Genomic DNA, 20,421 nt, shown 5'->3' with positions numbered 1-20,421 from the left:
AGTTTTAAATGATATTTTTGATGGAGAATGTAGTCTTGGTTGTAGGTTCTTGTTTTTCATCACTTTGAATATTTCATGCTAATCACTTCAGGCCTGAAATGTTTCTATTGAGAAATTAGGTGACAGTCTTATGGGAGCTCCCTTGTAGGTAACTGTCTTTCTCTCATGGCTTTTAAATTTTTCTTTTTATCTTTAATCTTTGACATTTTAATTATGATGTGTCTTGGTATGGGTCTCTTTGGGTTTATATTGTTTGGGACTCTCTGCACTTCTTGGACTTGTGTGTCTTCTTCCTTCAACCAGTTAGGGACATTTTCAGTCATTATTTCTTCAAATAAGTTCTCAGTTCATTACTCTTTCTGTTCTCCTTCTGTAACCCTATGATGCAGATGTTGTTGTGCTTCATATTCTTCCAGTGGTTCTGTAAACTATCCTCATTATTTTTAATTCTTTTTTTATTTTGCTTTTCCAATTGGGTGTTTTTTCTACCTTGTCTTCCAAATCACTGATTCGATTCGCTGCTTCATGCAACCTAGTGTATTCTTGATATCAGATATTTTATTCTTCACTTCTTTCTGGTTCTTTTTTAAAAAATGTTTTCTATGCCCTTTTCCATGCTCTTGTGGTTCTCACTAAGTCCTTGAGCATCCTTATAACCCTTAGTTTGAACACTGTATCTGATTAATTGCTTGCCTCCATTTCATTTAGCTCTTTTTCTGGAGAGTTCTGTTTTCTTCATTTGGTGAGTGTTTCTTTGTCTCTGTGTTTTGGTTGCCTCTTTGTGTTTGTTTCTATGTAGTAGTTAGATCTGCTATGACTCCCAGTGTTTCGTGGGTTTCCGTATATCATAGGTGTCCTGTGGTACGTAATGGTGCACTCCCATTGATCACCTGAGTTGAGTGCTCTAGGAATGTCTCTCTTGTGGCTTATATGGCCCCTCCTATTGTAATTGAGTATTGATTGCTATTTGTCACTTCCTGCATGGGGTTGACCCCTAGGCTGGCTTTGTGTGAGGCTCAACCCCAACCACGGCACGCAAGCTGCTCTGCAGGTTGTGACACCATGAAGCAGAATTCACTACAGCAGAGTCTGGTGTCTGGTGAGATCTCCTTTTGGATATGCTGTTTGTGAAGTTAATGGATGCTGCTCTGATGCTGTCTGAAATTGGCAACTGCGTGTGTTCTTTCTGAGTGTCTTAGGAAGGACTCTGGTGCAGGCCAATGTCAGATGCTGTCTGTGCTTGGCCCTCAGAAACCTGTTTGGAGCTACAAAGTGGTCCAGAGTTTGTGGCTGCCATTGCTTGGCTTGGTGCATTTTCAAAGGACCAAGCTACACACAAATGCTCTTTTTTTCTAATACTGGGTCCAGGGGCAGGTCAGCAAAAGTTCCAAGGCACCCTGATATCCACATCCACCTGCCTCCACCTGCCGGCTGCTTGTTAGGCTCAGTCAATGCAAAGAGCCTCTGGCTGAATGGGGAGGATGGTGCTAGTGGATCTCCCATGAGGGAGAGGTGCTAGTCAGGCTTCCAGGGAGGTGGTGCATGTGGTCCTGGCCCCAGAGCCTTATGACTCAGTCTTTCCTGGACTTTGTCCCACCTTGGCTGGGTAAAACCAACTAGGATTTGGGTGGGTGGAGCCTCCAGATCTCTGAGCTTGAGTCTGCTGGAAGCCAGGAGGGTGGTTCTATTGGATATCTTGAGGGGAAAGCTCCAGTCAGCTTCATGGGAAAGTGGAGGTAATGGCCCCTTCTCCAAAGCCAGACAACTCCATCACTGACACCCCCTGCATCTGCCCAGACCTCTACAACCTGGCCAAGGCAGCTGACTACTCAGCAGGGCCTAAGCTCTACAGGGTAGGCTGAGAGGGAGTCTAGAGTGTGGGGAAGTTGCTTTCCGCTTAGCTGGTGCCACATGAAGGGGAGTCCTCCACCACAGAAAGATGGCATCTGTGGTATGGAAAAATGACTCAGCATAGGGATTTCTGGGGTCTGTCCCTTCTGCTCCCTCTCCAGAGCCACAAACCTCAGACTCTCCTCGGGCCATCTAGTCCACTTCACCCTCCCACCAGAGTCCAAGGTGAGTGGCTGTGCACAAAATTATGTGTGTTGGCCCTTTAAGAGAGTGCCTATGTCTTTAACGCTCCCTGGCGGACAGAAATACCACTGCTTTTTACAGCCAGATATTATATGGGTGACTCTTCCTGGCTCTGGTGCTCTGAGCTGGGAAGCCCAGTTTCTGGTTTAGGCCCCACTCTTCTCAGGGAAACCTCCCACAGCTGAGATATCTTTCTGGAACCTCATCTGCTGTCTGTGGGAGCAGAGCCAGCCGTTTTCTCATTTCTGCTTTTCCTACCAGTCTCAATGTGTCTTCTTCAATAAGTCCTTGGTTGTAAGACTCCTCTTCAGCTAGTTTTCAGTTAGTTATTCAGGATGACTGTTCTTTAATTTAGTTGTAATTCCAGTTTCATCCTGGGGGAGTTGAGTGTAGCTTCGACCTAGTCCACCACCACCTTGAAATCCTCCACCAGTGATTTATTTATTTATTTATTTATTTATTTACTTATTTAGAGTGTGTGTGTGTGTGTGTGTGTGTGTGTGTGTGTGTGTGTATACACACACTAGAGGCCTGGTGCATGAAATTCCTGCACTCGGGGGAGAGGGGTGTCCCCTCAGCCTGACCTGTGACCTCTTGCAGTCCGGAAGCCCTCAGGGGATGTCCGACTGAAGCCGTCAGTCGGACATCCCTAGCGCTGCCATGGGGGTGGGAGAGGCTCCTGCCACTGCCACTGCGTTTGCCAGCCGTGAGCCCGGCTTCTGGCTGAGTGGTGCTCCCTCTGTGGGATCAAGTTGAAACCAGCTCTCCGACATCCCCAAAAGGTCTCGGATTGTGAGAGGGCACAGGCCAGGCTAAGGGACCCCACTGGTGCATGATCGGAGCTGGGGAGAGATGCAGGAGGTTGGCCAGTGGGGGAGGGACCCTGGGAGGGCTCCAGGGAGTGTCTAGCCCATCTTGCTCAGTCACGATTGGCTGGACCCCAGCAGCAAGCTAACCTACCAGTCCGGGCATCTGCCCTTTGGTGGTTAGTGCATGTCATAGCGACCGGTCGACTGTCTGCCCCCTGGTGGTCAGTGCATATCATAGCCAGCAGTTGAGCGGCCTTAGCATATCATTAGCATATTAACCCTTTGCACTCGCTTGCTTTTTTCTCGATTCCTTTATTCTACTCGGGATTTAATGCTAATCGTGTCAAGTTACACTCGACATCCGAGTGCAAAATGTTAAGCTTTGATTGTTTGAACGGCTGACTGGTCGACTGGACACTTAGCATATTAGGCTTATATTATATAGGATATGTTGTTGTTGTTACTCCTCACCTGAGGATATTTTTCCATTGCTTTTTAGGGAGAGAGGAAGAGAGAAGGAAAGACAAAGAGAAATATCTATGTGAGAGAAACACATTGATTGGTTGCCTCCTGCATGAGCCCCAAACAGGGCCCACACTAGGGAGGAGCCTGCAACCACAGTAGGTGCCCTTGACCAGAATCCAACTCAGTACCTTTTGGTCCTCAGGCTGATGCTCTGTCCACTGAACCAAACCGGCTGGGCTGATTTCCTTTAATACCTGGATTTCATAAAGGAAATAAAGGTTTTCTGTCCATTTAAATTCTTTTGACAGACATTGCCTGGGGCCCTTCAGCCCTTCTGGATTCAAACAATGGCCAGTCTCTTCTCTAGTCTTTCAGTGAACTGCCAGCAAATCACAACACACATCCCCAAATTTTGTGAGGGCAGGGTTCCCGCTTTGGTATCAGCAAACCACTATGAACATGGGCCACTGTCCCTACAACTGCCTGCTACAGGAATAGTGCATGCATGATGGTAGCTACTAGCAAAACATGAAATTCACTGACATACCAGCTTTTTACTTCATCAAGCATTCCCTTGTGTCCTGCGAGTATGTAACTAGACTTTAGAGTTTTTTGTTTTGTTCTTAAATATTTTTTATTGATTTCAGAGAGGAAGGGAGAGAGACAGAAACTTCAATGATTAGAGAGAATCAATTGGCTGTCTCCTTCATGCCCCACACTGGGATCGAGCCTGCAACCCAGACATGTGCCCTGACTAGGAATCGAACCATGACCTCCTGGTTCATAGGTCGAAGCTTAACTACTGAGTCACGCCAGCCAGGCTAGACTTTTGAAATAGTGATTCTGACAGTTCTTGCCATCTCAACAGTTGATTTGGTGTAGGGTCTGATTCCTGGAGCTTCCCACTGTGACATAGTTATGATGTCACTCCTGCATTCATTTTTGTTGAGGTAATCTCCATATTAAAATGTAATGGCATATATTATAAAAATAATTTAAATGAGGACTGATATGTGTATAAATAGTATATGTATCAAATAATTTTTTAAAATTATTTACCATTATGCCTGTCCTTCTTAAAAATTAAGATAGTTGAGCAGAAGGATGGGATTTTGTAAGTATCTGTATTGTTACTATATATCACTACACTGTATCTTGTGTTCATGCAGAGATAATGACATTTATTTTGTCTGTAGTCAATCTAGTCTTTTTCCTAATATTTCTTATAGATGACCTACTGATTAATTGGGAAAAAATCTAAAGTATTTAAAACTTAGTCTATGTAGTATGAAGACTTAAGTAGTTTGTTTAGGTAGTGTTCAACTCTCTGAGGAAAATATGTACTTTCTTTGTCTTATTTTTATCCTGGATGATTTAAGAATATGGAGTGTAGGTGTAACATATATGTTACATATATAACCTACTAGCAGTGGAGAACTGCTCATTTCTCTTTGATGTCTGCTACTTTCTGTGGTCTATGGAGCACTGTCCCTTTACCTCTTAGTTGTGTTTGCCTTGGTGACTTGTGCATATGATGTCATGGCTCATGTAACTCATGGTGGGGCCACTGGTCAGAGCCCAATGGCCCACTCTTGACTACTTCTTTCTTTCTTTTGCTCCTCCTCTCTGAGCTCTCTATCTGGCCAGCTGGCCTGGAATGTCACTCATAGCCTTTGCTACGGGATTTCATTGTTTCATGGTGGGCCCAATGACTGATTCTTTAGCTCAGGAAATGTGATTCTTAGAGTTTACAATTGCCAGACCATGCTTGGAAGAACTGTCTCTCAAGACAGTGGCCTGGCCTGGCCTGGCCTGGCCGGTAAGACTATGTAATTTACTATGTATTTACTATGTAATCCTTCTCCGTGTGTCAGATACTGCATATTGCTTCATTTTATCTCCTTGCATTTCTTTCAGTAGTAAAACCTAGTAGCTCCCAGGCACATGAATGTTTCCAGCAGACTAAGGGGGAAAAATCATAAGCACGGAGAGGCAAAACAACAACAAAAATAATAATAATTTTCATTATCACCATTACATGTGCTCATATAGACATATAGGGGGATATTTCAGGAGTCATATATAATTCTTAATGTATACAAGCCTTAAATTTAGGATCTTTAGAGAGGCATATGTGGTATATTCACATATATGTGTATATATTTTATATAGTTAAGATATATATTATGTATAGTTAAGATGTTTCATATAAATATGTATATGTGTGTATAATTAACAGGTTTGGTTTTTATCAAAATTTTCCTATGACTAAAAATACTTATTTTAAAACACATTTTCTTTTGTTACAGGACAGTTCGCGTATGGTTAAAGAGAGATAGTGGACAATATTGGCCAAGCATATATCATGTGATGCCTTGTAAGTATTTGGATTTCTGTCTAAAAAACTAAACATTGATTTCAATTCCCCTTCCTTCTGAGATTGCCTTCTCTGTATTTTCTTCTTGAGTAGTGATGCCTGAGGTTGGGATTATCAATGGAAAGTACCATAGTAAATCACTTTAGATTTTCTAAAGCTCTCAGTATGTAAAATAAGAAATTTGTTCTGAAATTGATTATATATGCATAGTTTCTGAATGAGATTAGTGGAAGGACTACAGCATATAGACTGATTACAGCAGTCTCACTCTGTTCTCTGACATTTTGTTTAACTTTTTTGTAAAGTACTTCCTTAGACAATTCAAAATTTTGTCCAGTGATTATATCTGTGAAGTAAATTTGTCCTTGCATTGTTGTTATGTTATTTGTTAAAATTCAAGACATTCAACATTGAACATTCAGTTCTTAAAAGAATTTGCTTAGGATTGAAACAATCTAAATGGAAGTCAACCTCATTTCCCCAAGATCTTAATGAGAAATATGTCCTTACACTGATAAATAGCAAATCTTTCAAATATACTTTAGAAAAAGATATGACTGATTCTTAGATTCTTACACTGATAGACATTTCCCTTGTAGGGAGAGAAGACCTAGCTCTCCAAAATAGGAACTTTCTTTTCAGTTAGTATTTTATCATTAAAATTAATGAAGTTTGGGCATCCTATTCCATGTTTGCTTTAGTGTAAAACCATTATTTACATTCGTCATCAATTATATTAGTAAACATTTCCCTTATTCCCCTTCTTTCAAATCTTAATTAAAATTGACATCCTAGAAAAATCCCTCAGATTTGATGTTCGGGCTCATATACCCTCTGGCTTGCTACAGTTTGCACCTTTTTTCTTGATACAAGTATCCCAGTTTGAGAACTATATGCTATAAAATATAACTAAAGTAAATTCATGCTAAATTGTAGATGTGATTATGTTTATGCCTCTGGCAAAAGAATGCTGTAATAACATAAATAACAATTTGCCTGATTATGAACAAATGAATTATTAAGGATGTAATGGCTTTCTGTGATTTTGAAATTATCTGAGGTTTTATGTGTCTAGAATTTTGTGTCATAACCACGGAGTTGAACAAAGTACATTAGTGAAGAAGAAACTTCTTGTAATTCTGAGTACTTACATTTGTCCCTTACCTATTGTACCTCCAGCAGACACCATTATATGTAAAGGCGATAATGGGGACTTAGGTATATGGAAAGGGAAATGAATTCTCTGATTGATTTTTTCTTGACTTTTAAATGGTATGAACCAGTCTGATAATGGTCTTGCTTTTTCATCAGACTTGTTACAACATCTCACTGAAAGAGATGGGGAAGGTCTATAATCCAAAAAATTGAAGTTGATCCCAGAGACTGGTCACTTCCTTGACTGCGAAGGCAGAGGAGAGGCAGACCTGGGCAGAATGGTGAAGGCTTGGGATAGAAAGCAAGAAATGTACTTGAGATAAACATTAATAGGAACCTCATGATGGCATAGGATCCTAAGCAATAATTTATAGAACCCCTTACCATATATACATTCATACACATTTAAGTGTCATTCTCTGATGCTCTCTTTATTTGAATATCACTGAGAATACAGAAGAAGCCTTGAGTTGCATTTTCATCATTTATTAAGTTGTCTGCAAGAATGCCTAAAAGGCCGCTGTAGCTTCTGCACCTGGCATACGTGCTCAATAAATAAATACTATTGAAGACTTGAATCTGTTAATAAAGATGAGTTTCCCTGAGAACATTATCGTAATTTTCGTAATGACTGAGCACAGTCTTTGAGAAGAAGGACCCTCTAATTATTTGCATACTTTACCCATGGTGTTCTAGTATAAGGCGTAGAAAGGGATTACTTGGACATTAAAATGGAGCCCGTAGACCAGCAGCATCAGGATCACCTGAGAACTTATTAGAAATGCAAATACTGAGTTTCGGTCTTGATCTTCTGAATCAGAATCTGTGTTCTAAAAAGATCCCTAGCATCTTACAGTTTGAGAAGATTGTCTTGTGGCAATTTATACATTTATATGAACGCATGAAAAGCCTCGGGCATATGTGGTGTTGATTTGCAAATACATAGGTAAAAGTATACATTCTAGTCAAACATTTACTGTGCACCTACTAAATACAGACCATCAAGCTAGGTGCCAGGATTTGTAGATGAACAAGGCATACATATGGTCAAGATGATGTCTATAATCTTTTGTTGGATGGTTCCATTACCATGGAGAGATAAAATAACAAAAGGCTGTGTTCTTTATAATTGGTTAGAAATTTGCTTTTATGTCCCTAGGAATCATATGCATTTAGATAACATAGTCACTGATGTCTGAGCAAGAATTTAAGTTTTGTTTAACTTGAGAGAGGCATAATTTTATTGCATAAGGAAATATGCTACATTTTTGGTTAATTAGAAAACCTGAAATAGTTTTTAATTTCCAACAAGTTGTTTTGCAGTCCTTTCTTTTTAAAAGTGTTTTTGTCAATATTATCCTTAAATGACAGGTATGTGGTATTAGTTATAAAATAAGTGAAAAGGTACAGTATATTTGGATGCTGTAATATGGACACCACTCAGTGGACATGACCACATTGTGTGTTTATAGTGGTATCCAAATAAAACAAAATATCTTGTACATAAAATAATGGCTTATTTTGTCCATTAAAACATCTTTTTTTAAAAATATATTTTATTGATTTTTTTACAGAGAGGAAGGGAGAGGGACAGAGAGTTAGAAACATCGATGAGAGAGAAACATCGATCAGCTGCCTCTTGCACACCCCCTTCTGGAGATGTGCCCGCAACCAAGGCACATGCCCCCAACCGGAATCGAACCTGGGACCTTTCAGTCCGCAGGCCGACGCTCTATCCACTGAGCCAACTGGTTAGGGCCATTAAAACATCTTTTAAATATAGTATTTGTCATGTTCTGGGTAGCACTGAGAATTTGAAGTTTAATGGAGAGAAGGAAACAGAAGGCATTAGATGAGAAAGAATGACTACTGAAGGCTAAGTTTGATGGCAGTGAGTGAGCCTAAAAGGCAGTGTGATAAGGCTGAGTGAACTTGTGGGAGTGGAAGACAAAAGAAAGATGCGTAAACTCATCCTGATAGCAAACACAGCTATTGCTTTGGGAGTGTCCTCATACCCTCCCTGTCTTTTCTGTGGAACTCCCATGTCCTCTGTAGGAGGGAGCCAGGAGAAACCAGACTTGCCTGGTTAAGGCTGTTTGCCCCTGAGCCAATCTGATTTTCCCAGGAATTTAGAATTTCAAGTAGGAAATGCTAGTCTCAGTGTAGGCTGGTTCCTTGAGCTGGGAACATGTATACCCTAGAGCTGTGAGGCATTTGTGTACTTGAAGAAGCAGTGAAAGCTGATTTGCTGAAAGGAAAGTGTGAACAAGGAAGGAAGGACTACTTGGTTCACAGGTAGATAATCCTGAGCCAGTGATGCTGAAGGTTTTCCTCATCATCCTCCTAACCCCCAGAAACCTGGCTTGGCTTCTTCCTTTGAGTTCAAGAGATACTCCCTCTCTTACTGGATATTGCCCATTTGTGCTTAAGTTCTCTCCAGCGGGTTTCTGTTCCTTGCAACTGTAGGAATGTGACTCAGCCTAGCCCTGATTGGAATTAGTATACCTCCTCCCCTCTGTTCAGTTTTTCTTGGATCTCTATAATTCTTAGAGAGAACGGACTGAGCCATGTCCCTGTTGCTGTCACTGTGATGTTAAGCTGATAATAGTCTGGGAAAAGTGAGGGCAAGTAAAGAACAGTATAAAGAAATATTTATCCTATTTTCTTAATTTCTGTGGGTAGCCCATTCAGCAGATTTTAAATGTTTCTTCTGTACTAAACACCATGGATATGGTGGTTAAATATGGCAGATGATTCCTGTCTTCATGGTGGGGAAGGCAGACCTAAAGTAAGTACCACCTATGATGCACGGTGAGTGTTAAAACACGGGAAGTAGGCATAATGGAAACATGGTCACAAAAATTCCATTTTAAACCCCTGCTGTCTTTAGAGAATTTGGGTAACTGGTTACCTGTTTTATAGTTTCCTAAATGCTGATTTTTATGGATGGGTGAGAAGTAAGAGCATTTCCTTATCGAATATTCTTTCAAAAAGTAAAATCATCAATAAAGATAAATTTTTAAAAATAATACCCTCTTGCCTAGCCGGTGTAGTTGAGTGACCCATGCACCAAGAGGTCGACAGTTCGATTCTGGGTCAGGGCACATGCCCAGGTTGCGGGCTCAATCCCAGGGGAGGGTGTGCAGAAGGCAACCAATCGGTGTTTCTCTCTCTCATTAATGTTTCTCTCTGTCTCCCTTCCTCCCTCTCTAAAATCAATGAAAAATATTAAAAATATATATATATCCTCTTGGCATATCTCACATAGTACCTATATGTGGTACTATATGGCATATCTTGTCATAGTACTGTTATTGCCTATGACAAGATCAAGTTACAATCTACTCTCCTGGGACCTGCCTGGGTTTGGAAACCAGAAAGGGGCCTTCATGACGGTACAGAGTTGAGGTTTCTGTTGTGTCCATTTGTGTGATTATTTGTTTCAGGCATCTAATACATACCATTTCAATCACCACATTGCATCACACTACACATACACATGAAAAGCACAGGCATTTCTATTTTCATGGTTGGGATATTTTAGATTTACTTTACCAACTAGGTCAGACAAAGGAATGAAGGGGAGAGATCTCAAGCAGGAGCCAGGGTGGCAGGTATTTGAGATTTTTCTTACTCTGTTAAAGTATCAGGTATCATGTCTGGGCCTTTGTTGCCAGCTTTTCCCGTTGGGCACAGAGCATAGGTAAAACAGCTCGTCTGCCAGTGATGTAGTGAATAGGAAGTTAAGAGGGGCAAAGCCTCAGGACTAGGGTGTGTTGGATAATAGGTAACCTCTGTGGGTTCTGTTGCTGCCAGGACAGGCAGGTGGAATTTACTTTGGCTCCTAAGTGTTTATAACTTTGTTCCCAAAGCAAAACAGAAGACAGTTTTTCAAAGATTAATTACAGATAAAAGGCACACCTAACAGAGCCATCAAATGACCTCTTTTGTCATATTTCCAGCTTTCTGCCGTGGCCTGAGGGGATGGTTTGTCCAGTCTGAAGTAGTGGTTGGGCCTCTCAGTTTTCACACAAGTCTGGTCACTTTACCACTTACTTAGTTAACTTATTTTATCTCTCTCTCTTTTTAAAAAAATACTTTTATTGATTTCAGGGAGGAAGGAAGAGGGAGAGAGAGATAGAAACATCAATGATGAGAGAGAATCATTGATTGGCTGCCTCCTACAGGACCCCTACTGGGGATCCAGCCGCAACCAGTGCATGTGCCCTGACTGGGAATCAAACTGTGACATCCTGCTTCATAGGTTGATGCTCAACCACTGGGCCACTTCGACTGGGCTCTCTCTCTCTCTTTTTAAAATTAAATTTATTGGGGTAACATTGGTTAATAGGGTTGTAAAGGTTTCAAGTGTACATTACTATGATACATGATCTGTATTTTGCATTTTGTACCCACCACCCATAGTTAATTTATCATCCGTCACCATATATTTGGTCTCCTTTACCCTCTACCACCCACCACCCCTTTCCTTCTGGTAACCACCACACTGTTTTCTGTGTCTCTGTTAACTTTTAAAGTATAGGAACTCTAGTTCTCACTGGAAAACATAATTTTTAACTGTTTACTTCCCAGTTTTTATCTAAAGCCTGGTTGAAAGTCTATTTATGGTGGCATCATGAAGTTCGATTATTCATCTGTATTTTGATTTTTCCCACTCTGTGTTAGCCCTGTGCAGAAATGCCTTCATTCATTATGCTCTCATCTCAGACTGATGTGGACATTATTGCTATTTTTGAAGTTATTGTCTACCATAATGCTCAGTGTCCTTTTGATGAGAAGCATTAAGCAGTAATATTTTTCAAATAAGAGAGTGAGAAACCCTTTGCTTTCTCTAAGGTGGAACTTCCCAGCATGAACACTACAACATACTAGGATGGCCCAAATGGCTTACTGGCTCTGAGAACTGATCCCTGTAGCAGAGCAGGGGTAATCTAGTCATCTTGGCCCTAGTATTCTCTTCTTTCACTCCAGTGGCATACAAATCTAATTTTCTGTATCTACCATGACGTGAAAGGTTTGGAGGAACAGTTCTAAGGACCTGTACATGGTTCTAAAGGATAATGTGAAATGTGAAACCTATTTTGTTTCCTAAGAGATCTATATTATAATTTCTTTCTGTTCTTATGTATTTTCTTAGTCATGACTTTTTGCTTATTCCTAGTGTTTGGTTTTATTGTATCTGGTTTTTTTTAAGCCATTTCAAATTCTTCATGAAATGAGGTAGGGAATGCACTAATTAAGTGATCTTAGGTAAGACAAATACAGAGATGAAGTTTGAACATAGTTTTGCTGTTTACATTAAATTCACCCAAAGATAGGAATTGTTTAAGATTGGAGTAAAGCCCGGCAGTGTGGCTCAGTGGTTGAGCATTGACCTGTGAACTAGGAGGTCACAGGTTCGATTCCTGGTCAGGGCACAAGTCTGGGGTTGCGGGCTCGATCCCCAGAGTGGGGCATGCAGGAGGCAGCTGATCGATGATTCTCTGTCATCATTGATGTTTCTATCTCTCTCTCCCTCTCCTTTCCTCTCTGAAATCAGTAAAAATATATTATGTAAAAAAAAAAAAGATTGGAGTACGGTAGTCCTCCTTTATCTGTGGTTTCACTTTCCATGGTTTCAGTCAGTGTGGTCAAACATGGTCTGAAAATATCAAATGGAAAATTCCAGAAAAAAACAATTCATGAGTTTTAAATTGAGCACCGTCCTGAGTGGTGTGATGAAATCTCTCCCTGTCCCACTTGGGTCATGAATCATCCCTTTGTCCAGCTTCTCCCGGCTGTACATGCTCCCTGGCCTTTAGTCTCTTAGTAGCCCTTTTGGTGATCAGATTGAATGTCTCACGATGCCAGTGCTTATGTTGAAGTAACCCTTATTTTACTTAATACTGAACCCAAAGTAAAAGAGAAAGGTGCTGAGCCCGGCTGGAGTGGCTCAGTTGGTTGAGCACTATTCTGTGTACAGAAAGGCTGCTGGTTAGATTTTCATTCAGGGCACAAACCTGGGTTGTGGGTTAGGTCCCAGGGAGGGGTGCGAACAGAAGGCAACGAGTCGATGTTTCTCTCCCCCTCTCCCTTCCTCTCTCTCTAAAATTAATAAAAAATTGTATTAAAAAATTATTTTTAAAAGAGTAATGGTGTTTGGCAATTAACATAAGTCAAAGAGAACCCATAAAGTACTTCCTTTATGAAAACATATGTGTATATAGGAAAAACATAGTATATATAGGGTTTACATAGTATGTATATGCATTTTCAGGCATCCATTGGGTTCTTGGAATGTATCCCTTGAAGGTAAGGGGAGAGGGGAACTACTGTATTCAAAATACCTTGTAGGTTAGAACCTATACCTGGGAGGGAAACTGGTATTTGATTTTCATTTTTGCTACCAATTTGCTGAGTCAGCTTTGGGGGAGACCTTTACATTTTCTCTGGTCTGAAATCTAACAGATAAACTGTCCATTTTCTTGTTATGAGATATCTACACTAATAAAATAGAAAGATGCAAATTGACCATACCTGTGCAATGCCCACCAGCCAATCAGGAGTGAGTATGCAAATTAACTCGACAAAGATGGCAGGCGCAGAGTGACCTGAGTCCCTGGAACATCTTTGGGACCCAGGCCGCTCCTAGCCTATGGGCCTGCGCGTAGGCCCTGAGCTGCCGGGGTCTCAGAACACCCCAGCTACTCCGGGCCTACGGGCACAGGCGCCAAGTGGCTGGGGGTGGGGCAGCTGCTTGTGCGTGTGCTGGTGCCAAGCTGTGGCCCGGGTCCATGCCCCCAGCCCGGTGCCCACAACACGGGGCTGGCTGCTGGCCTTGGGGGTGTGCGGACCTGGGCCACGGGGACACGCCCCAGCCCAGTGGACACAATGCAGGGGTTCCTCTGTGCATGAGTTGCAGAGGAAACGCCTTTTTTTTTTTCTTTTTTTAAAAAATATATTTTATTGATTTTTATACAGAGAAGAGGGGAGAGGGATAGACAGTCGGAAACATCGATGAGAGAGAAACATCGATCAGCTGCCTCCTGCAGGACATCCCCTGAGAGCTCCCAGTCTGTGAGAGGGGGCAGGTTGGGCTGAGGGACCCCTCCCCTAGTCCTATATAATAAAAGGCTAATATGCAAATTGTCCCTATGGGCGGGAGTTCGACCTACTGGGAGTTAGATGTATGCTGACCACCAGGGGGTAGCGCGGAACATGGCAGGCATTGGTGACGGGGCGCTGGTAATGGGCAGCAGTGGAGGTGCTGCCAGCCCTGATGTGCCCCGAAAAGAGCAGGACCATGGCAGGATGGTGGAGCAGGTGAGCGGGCGGCACCAGGCCAAGGTGGGTGCGAAGGGAGGCCCTGGCCAGCAGCCGGCAGCCAGGGGAAGGAAGGCCCCAACCGGCAGCCTGAGGAAGGAAAGCCCCGATTGGCCCTGATTGCCGGCCAGGCCTAGGAACCCTACCCATGCATGAATTCCATGCACCTGGCCTGTAGTATCAAATAAGTATTTGTAAAGTCCTTTCAGGTTATTGGTTTAGCAAGGTATACATTGCTGATCTTAACCCAGAGGGATTAGGAAAGATTTGCTAATTTGTGAGGTTTTGACTAGATTGGTTTCCTTTTCCTGTTTGTTGGAACTGTAGTCTTAGAAAAGCGATTTTCAACTGGTGTGTTGTAAGAATTTTTTTTAAATATATTTTTTTAATTGATTTTGAGAGAGAGAGAGAGGAAAAGAGAGGGAGAGAGACATATTGATGTGAGAGCAGGACATCGATCGGCCGCCTTCTGCATGCCCCCCGCTGGGGATCTAGCCTGCAACCCAGGCATGAGCCATGACCAGGAATTGAACTGGTGACCTCTCAATATTCGGAACAACATCCAACCGACTGAGCTACACCGCCCAGAGCTGCAATAATTTTTAAAACATGCAATAACTGGCTATTAATCCAGCACACTGACCTCTTTTTCCTTAGACTCTCAAATTAAAAAATGACAACAGTCAGCACGTTAGCCATCTGGTGTGAATGAATCAAAACTATACCTACTTTTTTTGTCAGATTGACAAAAATATATTTTTTGGTGTGCCACAGAATTTTAGTAGTTTATGTGTGCCATGAGATGAAAAAGGTTGAAAATTGCTCCCCAGAGCAACAGATAACTTGCAATTGAGGACTTAGAATATTAAAACTGTTAATATTTCATATGCTTTTTATCTGGGAAGGAAATGAGTTATTCTGTATGTAAATTGCCAACGGGAATTTTCCCGTTGGTGAAGTCAAACAACAACTTTTAATATTTTAGGACTGTGAAAGTAGTTCATGTGTTATCCCACTTCTTCTGTTGGGTTTATTGAAGTTTGGGGAGGAAATTCATGTAGTTACATTCATGATAGAAAGATATTGAAAGTAATGGATTTGGCAGTTCTGATTTTATAAGCTAGTGTTTGTTTTGGTCACTTTTAGATAATATCTTTAATTGGATTGAGGGAGTTTCTTGGCAGATGGTGGGGATATAGGAAATGCTCATCCTGTTGTTTATACCTTATTTCAAATAACTTCTTGGTTGCTCGTTATGATGTATATTGTTCCTTTGTTGGTTTCTATTTTATATAGGTTATATTATGGAACCATGTGTAAAAACAATGTATTGTTTATAGTATTTACATTTTTTAAAATAATGTTATCTTTTCATTTTTATATTTACTAAGGTACCTAAGGAACTTTTGATTTTTAATGGAAATGAAGGAAAACAATGATTATTTAAACTGAAGATAACAGATATTAATCTGAGTAATTAAGCCATTTATTTAGCATACTCTTGTGTGATTTTCATCGGACAGTAATTTTATATTTGCTGTAGTTATTAGATCACTTTGTTATAACTTACAACTTGTCAGGGAGAAAAAGTGACTATTGATAATTCACTGTAATTTTGTTGATGTCACTCACTAAATTAAAAGAAAATAAATGGTTCATTTTGTTTGAGTACATAAAATATTTGACTTAAATGAAAAAATGCTTTTAAACACTAGGCACTCGAAGTCATAGATATAAGTGTTCTTAATAAAATAAAACATGGGTTGAATATTGTAAACATAATAGAAACTATCTTGTGACAAACAGGGCTGAATGAAGTAAGATCAGGAAATTAAATCTTTGCTTTGTGGTGGTGGGATGCTCCTTGAAGGCTCTGTATTCAAAGCCCTTTTAACTTAGAATTTTGATATTTAACTTCACCAGGATGCCTTTAACAACTGAAGTTTTATTCATGGAAGTAATGTTGTTTACTTAGTTTTAAAGTTCCCACCAGAACATTCCATGAAGATTCATGTTTCCTGCCAAATAATGCCTTTAGCTTTGTAAAGCAGTCAGTGTGATTGAAATTCAGGCTTACCCGTCAGTGAAACTTCTGTTGATTTGAGCAAAGTTCAACCGATCAGCAAAGGAGAGAAAATAAGTCATAAACTGAAAGAATTATAGGTATAAATAATAGAAATTAGGAAACTTTTCCCCAAGTAGAAGTATTGTGAGAATCCTGCTCTTAACAGGATTTTTTTTTTTTTAAATCAAGTACAATATTTTTTTAAGATCAGGGATGGAAACCATTTTTCTGCCAACGGCCATTTGGATATTTATAACATTATTTGTAGGCCATACAAAATTATCAACTTAAAAATTAGCCTGCTATATTTAATTAACTCCCCCCTAATGCCTTGGCCAGGTCAGACCAAATGATTTCTCAGGCCTTATACAGATGTTCCCCACCCCTGACCTATGGGGTAGAAGTATTAGAAACGCAAGTGGACAATTTCTAATCCACTTAAATATTGACTCTGTTGAGGTTGATGTTGGTCTCTTGAGTTCCCTTTTTCTAGGACTTGCATCTCTTGAGCTTTTCCCCGTTCAAATTATGTAGTTATTGATATAATTGCCCAGGTTGGAGTTTTTTCTTATTTTATTTTCTTCTAACCTTTAAGCTGAATACCTGCCTGAAACTACAAAGATTTACGTTTAAAAAATACTCAGTAACAGACTTAATAAATGAATTCAGCACTGTAGCAGGATACAAAATTAACACCCAGAAGTCTATGGCTTTTTTATACACTAATAATGAACTTACAGAAAGAGAAACTAAAAAAAACAAACAATCCCATTTACCATTGCAATAACAAAAAAATTAAGATACCTAGGAATAAATTTAACCAAGGAGGTAAAAGGCCTGTATTCAGAAAATTACAGGATGCTGAAAAAAGAGATAGAGGAAGACATAAACAAATGGAAAAATATACCATGTTCTTGGATTGGTAGAATCAACATCATTAAAATGTCCATACTACCCAAAGCAATCTATAAATTCAATGCAATGCCCATTAAAATACCAATGGCATACTTCGAAGACCTAGAACAAACTCTCCAAAAATTCATCTGGAATAAAAAAATACCCTGAATAGCTGCAGCAATCTTGAGAAAGAAGAGCAAAGTTGGACGGATCACAATACCAGATTTCAAGCTATACTACAAAGCCACTGTTCTCAAAACTGCCTGGAACTTGCACAAGAACAGACATATAGACTAGTGGAACAGAACAGAGAACCCAGAAATCGACACAAGCCATTACACTCAATTAATATTTGACAAAGGAGGCAAGAGCATACAATGGAGTCAAGACAGTCTCTTCAATAAATAGTGTTGGGAAAATTGGACAAATACATGCAAAAAAATGAAACTAGACACCAACTTATACCATACACAAAGATAAACTCAAAATGGATAAAGGACTTAACCCTTTGCACTCGCTTGCTTTTTTCTTGATTCCTTCATTCTACTCGGGATTTAATTTTTTAAATACCCCAGATTTTACAAAGCGCGGCAGTAGAATAAAAAACTGGAGTTTCTTTTCATACAAACTTATTTATTTGGATTTTTTTATATTTCAAATTATTGATACATTCAATACAATTCGACATACGAGCTGCTACCGATGCTAACCGTGTCGAGTCACACTCGACATCTGAGTGCAAAAGGTTAAATATAAGATGGGAAATCATAAAAATCTTAGAAGAAGCCATACACAGCAAAATATCAGACATTTGTCGTAGCAATATCTTTACCGATACAGCTCCTAGGGCAATGGAAACTAAGGAGAAAATAAATAAATGGGACTACATCAAAATAAAAAGCTTTTGCACAGCAAAACAAACCATCAACAAAACAACAAGAAAGCCTATTGCATGGGAAAACATATTTGGCCAATGTTATCTCTGATAAGGGGTTAATCTCCAAAATTTACAGGGAGCTCATACAACTTAACATAAGGAAGATAAACAACCCAATCAAAAAATGGACAAAGGACTAAATAGACACTTTTTGAAAGAGGACATACAGAAGACCAAGAGACATATGAAAACATGCTCAAAATCACTAATCATCCGAGAGATGCAAATCAAAATGACAATGAGGTACCATCTCACATCTGTCAGAATAGCTATCATCAAGAAATCAACAAACGACAAGTGCTAGAGAGGATGTGGAGAAAAAGGAACCCTCGTGCACTGCTGGTGGGAATGCAGACTGGTGCAGCCACTGTGGAAAATAGTATGACATTTCCTCAAAAAATTAAAAAGGGAACTCCCATTTGACCCAGTTACCCCACTTCTAGGAATATATCCCAAGAAAACAGAAACACCAATCAGAAAGGATATATGCACCCCTATGTTCATAACAGCCAATTTACAATAGCTATGATTTGGAAACAGCCTAAATGCCCATCAGCAGATGCGTGGATTAGAAAACAGTGGTACATCTACACAATGGAATACTACGCTGCTGTAAAAAAGGAATCCTTATCATTTGCAGCAGCATGGATGGAACTGGAGAGCATTATGCAAAGCGAAATAAGCCAGTCAGAGAAAGATAAGTATCACAGGGTCTCACTCATTTGTGGAATATAAAGAACATCATAAACTGATGAAGAAAAATAGATACAGAGACAAAGAAGCATCGAACAGGCTATCAAACTACAGTGGGAAGGCAGGGAAGGGTTGCGGGATGGGGAGGGCGGGTAAGAGATCAACTGAAGGACTTGTATTCATGCATATGAGCATAAGCAATGGACACAGCCGCTGGGGATGGGGAATGTGGGCATGTGCGGGAGGGTAGGTGAAGCCGGGAGAGGTCAATGGGGGAAAAAGGAGACATATGTACTACTATTTGTAATACTTTAATCAAACAAAACAAAAATACTCAGTAAGTGTTTAATTTTAAAGATAAGATTTTGGCAGGCCATGAAGGTATAAAGTAAGAGAATGATTATTTCCCATTGCACATAGCCTGCACCAATTTCTTTTCTGTCTTATTTTTACCTTTCACTATCTTAAAATATTGCCAAATATACTTCCAGTATACAAATATACTGTCATAAGTCTGAGACAGAGAATGGAGATGGCAACTCTTAATCAGATAGCATGTAAAATGAGTTCTTGTACTATTTTATGAAGACATTGGAATCAGTTTTTTTCTAGATTTCAATAAAAATGGTGAGAACATAGGAAGCTAGAAAAAAAATAGGATATGACATCAACAAGACTTGTGGCAAGGCTTTGAATTTCAGTTATTGGGGGGAGGGGAGGTGGAAGCAGTCTCAGGCAAACTACACATAGCATGTATCAAATGTAAACAAAGCCAACCAGGTCTTCCATCACCAAAAAGGATATATTGAGGATAAAGAAGGGATTGCAGTCCAGTACATGCAGCCATGGTGAGCCACAAGCACACAGTGAAAGAAGTGGAAAGCCCCTTTTTTACTGAGGGGAAGAGGAAGTTCAGGGGATTATAGAACCATAGAGTTCTGTTGTAAACATTTCTTTCTGTAGGACTTTCATACTAACATAGGGTATGGGATCTCTTCCCACAGGCCCTCCTGATCCCTGTCCAGGTTGCAGGCTCCATACATTTTGACACATGGTATACATGAGAGGCCTTAGCAAATGGGGGTCACCCTACAAAGATTACTCTGATGGTTTTCCTTTCTTGTGGGGAAACAGTTAAAGGTGGGGGAAATAAATATATCTTCAGGTTTTGTATCATGCTGTATTTATTTCAATTTGAATTCAGGGACACAGTTTTGATAGTCATAGAGGGAAGCTGTATTATAATTTTATAGTTCTGCTCAGCCTCTGGGGAATGCAATTTTAAGGTAAAAGAGTAGAGTAGTCTCTCAACCAGTTCATCTCTGATGAACTTTCAGCCATCAGAGAGACCATTATTTCTTATTGACTTACTAGAGGCCCGGTGCACGAAATTCATTCACGGGGGGTTGGGGATGCCCCTCAGCCCGGCCTGCACCCTCTCCAATCTGGGACCCCTTGGGGGATGTCCAACTGACGGTTTAGGCCCAATCCATCAGTCAGACATCCCTCTCACAATCCAGGACTACTGGCTCCTAACCACTCGCCTGCCTGATTGCCCCTAACCGCTTCTGCCTGCCAGCCTGATCGCCCCCTAACCGCTCCCCTG

General features: G+C 40.4%; 1 protein-coding gene across 1 annotated transcript in view; it reads left to right on the top strand.

Annotated features, from left to right (window-relative positions):
• The window catches only part of WDFY2 (WD repeat and FYVE domain containing 2), a 213,878-nt gene that overhangs the window by 81,162 nt on the left and 112,295 nt on the right, over positions 1–20,421 (top strand). The window contains exon 2 of the mRNA XM_008152072.3: positions 5,678–5,745. Coding sequence (XP_008150294.2) covers positions 5,678–5,745 — 68 coding nt within the window. The remainder of the gene's footprint in view (positions 1–5,677; positions 5,746–20,421) is intronic.

The sequence above is a fragment of the Eptesicus fuscus genome, chromosome 8 (genome assembly GCF_027574615.1).
Source record: "Eptesicus fuscus isolate TK198812 chromosome 8, DD_ASM_mEF_20220401, whole genome shotgun sequence".
In the NCBI taxonomy this organism is placed as follows: domain Eukaryota; kingdom Metazoa; phylum Chordata; class Mammalia; order Chiroptera; family Vespertilionidae; genus Eptesicus; species Eptesicus fuscus.
The sequence above is the reverse complement of the archived record's forward strand: the minus strand, read 5'-3'. Positions and strand labels throughout refer to the sequence as shown.